This window comes from Gavialis gangeticus, unplaced genomic scaffold (genome assembly GCF_001723915.1).
Source record: "Gavialis gangeticus isolate Ggan-Ray unplaced genomic scaffold, GavGan_comp1, whole genome shotgun sequence".
Taxonomy (NCBI): Eukaryota; Metazoa; Chordata; order Crocodylia; family Gavialidae; genus Gavialis; species Gavialis gangeticus.
In genome coordinates this window covers 14,133,240-14,140,739 of record NW_017729006.1, presented here as the reverse complement: position 1 = coordinate 14,140,739, position 7,500 = coordinate 14,133,240, and the positions used below count along the sequence as shown (strand labels likewise).

The 7,500-nt window shown below is 37.4% G+C and overlaps 1 protein-coding gene across 2 annotated transcripts in view; it reads right to left on the bottom strand.

The window, feature by feature from the left end:
- NEK11 (NIMA related kinase 11) overlaps positions 1–7,500 on the bottom strand; it is a 223,175-nt gene that overhangs the window by 107,478 nt on the left and 108,197 nt on the right. For both annotated transcript variants that reach the window (XM_019508841.1, XM_019508840.1), the window contains exon 6: positions 6,045–6,171. In XM_019508841.1, the coding sequence (XP_019364386.1) occupies positions 6,045–6,171 (127 nt within the window). The remainder of the gene's footprint in view (positions 1–6,044; positions 6,172–7,500) is intronic.

The window sequence follows — 7,500 nt, the reverse complement described above, 5'->3', positions numbered from 1 at the left end:
CTTACCCCTCAGGCTGCCAGAAGGGAACTGCTAGCCAGGCTCTGGCCTGGCTGTTTATAAGGGCCCAGCCCTGCCCCCTTCTGGTCACATGACCAATCTGGTTGCTCCAGCAACCTGCACCTGAGCTGCCCTGGCAATTAGCAGAAGCCCTAATCGCTACTAAGGCACGGGGCACCCAAGTGCCCCCGTGACACTCACCCATATCTGGAAAATGGAGATCTTCTGAAGAAGAGTACAAGATATGCCAAGTAGTATATATTTTGAAGATGTGGAGTAAAATTCACATCCAATTGAATCAAATGTCTAAATTCCAATTGACTCGAGGGCCAGGATTTAATGCCAGGACTTAAATACAAAAGAAAGTCAGCTCTTTCAGGATACCAACACATTAGAAATTAAATTCAGAATTTAATTTTAATTTTTATGACCTTTCCAACGTTCATATTTTCCAAGCATTCAAAATGTTATTGTCAGTTGACTAACTTTTTTCTTCATTAGTGATACAATTCTCTTTTGCCATTCTAAAATCTGTCTTCAGAGCTAGAAGAATGCCAAAGTCAACAGGTTAATATTTTCAAGGGGTTACATTTTTATTTTAATCTTTTTAGAAAAATTGTTCTCTGAGCATTCATTTTCTGAGTTGAGGGTACAAAATGAAATATAATGTGTAACTCACAGAAAGATAGACTGGTCTTGCTTTATTTCTGGTCAAAGCCACATGAAGCTGTTTGTGTTGCCAGCATAAATCAGAGTACTCATACTTAAAAACATAGCCTGACTTTTAAAAGTCAGTAAAATCTTGCCTGAGCTTTAGGTCTTTCGCACACCCCAAATAAGCAGCTTCACAACATTCACATGTTTGGCTATCTTCTGTTTTAGATGCTTGGAACTTCTTAAAACACCAATTTGTGAATAAGTATGTCTTTTTAAAAAATAGTCTAAACCAGCAGCAAGCAATCTTTTTTGGCTGAAGGGCAGAATGGACATAGACCAGGTCAGAGATGGGTGTGGCGGGGTAAGTGCTAGGACCTACCTAAAACTAACACTTCTCCTGCAGCAGTATGGAGAGAGTGCCCACAGCTGAAGTTCCCCACTACCAAATGCCACCGAAGCCCCACGTATGCAGGCTGGATCCAATAGCTCCATGGACCACAGGTTGCCAACCCCTGCATTAAGCAATTTTTTTTCATGAGAGCATTTCATTTCCAAAAAGTACTAAGAAGAGGAAACAAAACAGGTTGTGTTATTTGAAAATTCACACTTTTACTGCTTCATCTCTAAATTTCATATAAAAAGGGTTTGTTCCATAGATTATTTGTCAGACTGCTATTACAGTAACTATAGTACTCAATACTTCAAGGTTGCTCACAATGTTTAAAAATAACTGCATTCAAAACATCCAAGAAACCCACACTAATTGCTCTATATAACTGAAAAGCTATATCAGGGGTTTTCAACCTTTTTTAAGGACAGTACCCCTTCTGGTGGGTACTCTTCCTGGTGGGTATGGAGGCGGTGTGCAGTAGCGGCAGCAAGCAAGCATGCTTCCCAAGTACCCCTGCTTCTCTGTGCTGCTGCTGCATGCCCCTTGGGACCTTCCCAAGTACTCCAAGGGTAGGCGTACCTGCAGTTATCAACCCCTGAACTATATTTTCTATTTTTGATCAAGACACTAGTATGGGTGTTAGTTTCTCATTTGGGTCATAATTAATTGAAAAATAACCATTAAATAGAGAAGTCTCTGAGCTCTAACCTAATGAAATCTAGATCTGAGGCTCTTGGGATTGTTAATGATTTTTTAATGTAATATGATGCCGGCAGCTTGAGTGTTTTAATTTGGCTTGACCAAAGTGTTGCTTTTGTTAAACATGATTATAAGTCTTACTTGCTTATAGCATACCATGTAGGATTGCTGGTACTGTTTTAAAGTAGCATCAAGAAACTCATTTGCAAAGCGGATGTCAACTTTTGCTATAGAAAGTACTTGATCTCACTTACTTTTGGAAGATACTATTTCTCAGCCAGCAGTGGATTATTATTCCTATGTTGACCTTGCTCTATACGTTTATCAAGTGATGTGGCAGAACACCCTTTTTTGACCTTTTTTAATTTAAAAAAAGTCTATAAAAATTCATGTAATGAAAAGCCTTAAATCTAAAGAAAAAGATAGTAAGAATGAGAGAATTTGGGCATCCATACTTCAGAAGCAGGTTTTGCAGCACTAAGAGACAAACAAGGATTTCTCTTTAGAAGGTGAATCTATACAACAGTACTTTGCAAGTGCATGTATCCTGCCTTGCATGAGTCCTAAACTAGGACAGGTAGGCCTACCAAAAGTCATAGACTGCAGGTGGCAAAGGCAGCCAATGACCAAATTCTTCACAGGATAACAGTGCCTAATGGTCTGTTACCAAAAGAAACAAAAATTAAGGTGGGTTTTATCATTTTTAGTCTGCACCAATATAAATATATTTTAATATCAAGTTTGTAGGAAAGACCCATGATAGACTAGGCAGTCACTGGTAGAATGTTATAAGGATGATGTTCATTAAGTTAGAAACTAGCCAGCATTTTCGGAAAGAATGTAGGAGGAGTGAACGAAACCATGAAGTTCTTTTAAAATCAAGTATATGGCAGGTCAGTCACAAAGTCAGATACTAATTCACTCTGGGTTGAAGTCACTACCCCCAGAGAAATGAGTTTCCATATAAAAGACTTAAACTTTCATGAACTAAGCAACTGAACACAAGCTTTCATTAGTTTTGTCAAACTGTGTCAATATCCCTTTACCAAAGGGGATTTTCAGTTGAAGGATGCAATCAGAAATGTGCCAAATCTCTTAATGACAAGGGGCTGCATAGAAAAACAGAATTACCTTTAATTACTAGTTCATGATAGATTAAAATAGCTGCCAAATGAACTTAGAGAGAATCTGCCTTCTATCCAAACTCAGACATATAAAGGGGACACTGATTTTTAAAAACAAGGGTTTAATTGGTTCCCTCCCAGGCACAAATATCTCAACCATCGAACTCTACTGTAATGTCTGGGCAATTAAATCAGTCATGTTCTGGGACGATATGGTTTTCTGTGATTGCCTGGAGCAGGATGAGAGGAATGAAGTATCTTCATCAGCTCATCAGCGTGGCAAGCAAGGGCACAGTTAGCATATTCAGAGATGCAGCATAGTGCTTTCCTGTCAGTGTCAGTCCTATCCACATTTCTTATAACTCATTTCCTTTTTCTTTCTTTGTGGACATTTAAGGGCATCTGGGATCAAAAGGAGGAAGGCTCTTAAACTGATAGTCAGAAACTACAACACGATCTAGAACAATCAATTTGCAACAGAAACAAAAATCTGATGCAGTCTCAGATTTTAGGGTCTTGACACAAAGTCTCAATGAAAAGCTCAAAGAAAGGCAAATCAAGTATCCATGTTGAAGCCTAGCTGTTTAAAGCACATAAAGCACTGAAAATTGGAAAATCAAAATTTAATGTGCAGGAACCAAATGAATGAAGCAAAGAAGGGGTAAACAAACAAAATGAAAAAAGGAGAATCCAGCAAAACAAGTTCAGTGTCCATGATCCTACAGAGCCTCAAGTGTGTAAAGAAGAGCAGATGTTCAGGAATAAACAGGAACATTATTATTAGACAAACAGAAAGACAAGTTGAGAGGAGAAATTCAGACCAACTGACGGAGAAATAGAGCAACAGTGGTTGAAAGGACCTTTATCAGAGCTTCTTGCAAGGAGTTTCTTGTCTCACGAGGCTGAAAGTTTCTGTCAGCTGAGATGCTAGGGATTACTGGTGCACTTGGTCCTCAGTACCTCTATCTCAGAAGACCAAAAAGCTTGGAAATAAGGCAGTTTGTCTCCCCCAGAATCCTGTAGAGCTGGCAGTTTTTAAAGTACTGGACTATAAAAATATATAAAATAATGGGGTATAAAATGTAACATAAAGGTAGTCTTCACACTAGATTCATTTTATGGAGCTTTATTTTTTAAATTGAGAAAATATAACTAAGACGTAACATACAATAGTAGTAGGCCAATTTCAGCTCTCATTTACTCTTGTGCAAACCCCCTGATAACTTAATAGAATTGCCTGGATATAACTGAGAACAGAATTTGTCCAGATTCTTTACATATAATGCTAACACTGAAAGAAAATAAATTATTCTTTATAGGAACAGCTGTGGTTATGGATTGAAAAGGGTTTCTCTGGCTGCTGAATGACGTATTCCTATCTCTTTTGACATCCTTAACAGCATTTTTATTGATTGCAATGACATCTAGTATTGAGCACAAATGGGCAGTACAGAATCTGACATAAAATCTTGTCAGTTCAGCTATAGGGACCATGAGATGGGATTCTCAGCTCACCTGTTGACTTGAGCTGAATACTACAATACTTTGCCCCTGAAAAATGGCAAATGTTACTGGTTAAAAGCATGGATGACTCTTCTCCATATATAAAATTGTTCCCAGTAGTCTCCAGTATATTTTGAGATGGAGGAACAGAGTAAAAGATGGAATAAATATTTAGGTTCCAAGGAACATAATAATGAAACTGCACAGCAATGTTCAAAGCTTATGGAATAATAAAAAAGGATAAATGTACTTGTAAAAAACAAACAAATGAGTTTTTTTAAAAAAAAAGAATACTATAAGGGAAACAGAAAGGATTTTTTTTCTTATTTTTAAGAATTATCTCCTATCAGAACATTTTTTGGCAAGGCATTGGGTCATTTTAGAATTATTTCTAAATTATTTGTATGCATTTTTAGGACAGGAAGCATTTTAAGGAAAATTACAACCTATTTCTTGTGAAGGTTTGCTTACTTCTGTAATGGCTAGTGCATAGCTAATGCTTCAGTTTTTCCTCCATGCCTCAGTTTTCTTCCCATGGAGAAAGTCTTCTTTTGGATGGTAGTGTGATTTGGCCACATCAATGCTCCTACCATATGTGCCAAACAAAACAAAAAGCCTTAAACCCAAACCTGTCTTCCCCTTTCCTTTCAGGGGATTCCTCAAAAACCTTAACATAATGCAGTGATGTTTTAAAAATCTTGGTCACAGGAACTTTTTCCATTATCTCTCAGTAACACCAAAGCTAGAAGAGCCCAGAATCTCTCCTATCCCCTAGGAGCCAACTCTGGAATCCTATATTATAAAGTGTTTCTCTGCTATAAACTCCGTATTTCCTTGTTTAAGGTTTGTAGGGCCACTTCCTACTATCTCCTTCTCCAGCTCTTTCTAGACTTCTTCAGTTGAGCTCTTACCAGGCTTTTGCTGGTTCCCTGACATACTAAAACCAATACTGATTCCCTCTAAAACCACACACTGTCACACAAAAGCTTCCCAAGAAGGCTGTGCTACTTTCTTCTGATCTAATGTGAGAAGCAAGGTATTTTTGGCAATATCTTTTATTGGACCTACTGTATTATCAAGAGAGATGTTAGCTTTTGGGCACAGAGTGCCCTTTCTCAGGTCTGGAAAAGAAGCAGATACAGAAATAAACACCAGATAACACAATGACTTGTGTACCCCATTATGTAAATAAAGTGATTACTTAAAGAAGAGGGAGATGACTGTGAACCTGTGAGCAAAGAGCAGACTTATTTTTCACTCTATTTCCTTTTCCCTAGTAGACCTTCTTCAGTCCCACCCTCACATGATCCTTCTATGTTAAGTCCCTTGATCTGGAAGAACAAACAGGAACCAACAGGGCCTGTGCCTCATTTCTCCTCTAAAAATCTGCTTGGCTCATCCTATGACAAATAGCTTGCACACACAAAGAAAAATACCCTCAGATTACAACATAGCTATGAACTGAAATAAATACCCCTGAACTGTTCTCTAATAATGTAGTGAAAGCATTCTGCCCAGGTGGCTCTGGCTAGTTAGTATTCAAATAAATATTTGGAAAAAAATAGAGCACATGATACAAGCACATGATGACCTAGAAAACCAATGTTATTTTATCAATTTGTTCATTTTGAATGAATGGCTAATTCAGTCGAAAAAACATGCTGCCCACTCACCAGATGTCAGATTTTGTGTTATATCCTTGGTGTTTCAGGGCCTCTGGGCTCATGTAGTAAGGTGTTCCGGTAAATGTAGTTGCCAGATCACATGAACCCATCAAGAGACGAGAAACTCCAAAGTCACCTTAAAATAGAAGTGAAAAAAAAATTAATTGAAATATTACTTATTTAGATAAGAATATCTAAAATTAAAAGTCAAATCAGAAATTTCCAGCTTAATTTGATTGTCTTTAATATCACATTTTATATTTTAATATCTCAAAACATTTGAGCCCAGATCCTCAGCTTAAATAAACTGTCAACAAATTACTGAAATCAACATAAAAATAATAACTGGGTGGCTATGGATAACAGTAATGGGACCAAAAACTTGTGCATCTCTATTCTCTACATTGCCAGTTTAAATTAATCCCAAATTCATCATTACCAGAAATTCCTCATTTCCCCATCTGTTATCTGTCAAGGCAGATAAACGTTTTCAACAAAGCCAGTACTTGTGTACATCCATCTCATACAAAATTATGCTGCTAACTATCCTCTTGCTTATACTCTCAGAAGATATGCCATGAGTTGAAAAAGCTTCCTTTTTGGAAGCTTCTAAATATCAAAGTCAAGGCATAATGTTAGGGCAATATGGGACAAGATTGCACTCCTGACGCCATTTAACCCTACACCTTATAAAAATTGAGGATTTTTAATACTTAGACACCCTGATTCTCTGTGCATTATAAAAACCAGAGATAACTTTAGATCAAATGGCTGCAGTGACAGTGATGAATCTTTCATAATAAGGAAATTCACGTAAAACAGTTTAGAGGTAGGAATAAAACCACGGACATATTTAACTAACAACATGGTATTGACTGGCACAAACCTACTAAGCAGAATATAGTCAGTACACCTGGAGTTTTTTCATGGGGGAAGAAACCAGATGCAGTGAATGAACAAATGTGCCTTTAAAAAAAGTATGGACCATTTAAGGAAAGGTAATTAGCCTATTTGCCATTTTTCACCAAAATTGTATTTCAAAAATAGATTTTATTTTATTGCTGCTAATATTATGCAGCTTGAGAACTGCTGGACACAGCTTGTCCGGACCTACATGTGAAATTTAAACCATAAATTACAATATCAGTGCCTTTTTGCACAAGAATATGAACTCATGACTGGGACCACCTAAAGCATAACAATACAGTTAATCTCAACTCCAACTCTAGTATTAAGTACAACCCATGACCAACTACTCTAATCTGGTTATGAACAAGCTCCCTTTTCAGAGTGATTACATCTCCCTTGCTATCACACTCCTTGCCAATCTAGGTGTCTCTGCCAGTTGGAAAATGTTTGGGGTTCCACCCTATCACAATAACCTATTTTGTGTCTTACACTTTAGGGTCTAAGATGCTCAATTCAGGAAACCAAGTCCTACTGAAATTAAATCAAGTAATATGCC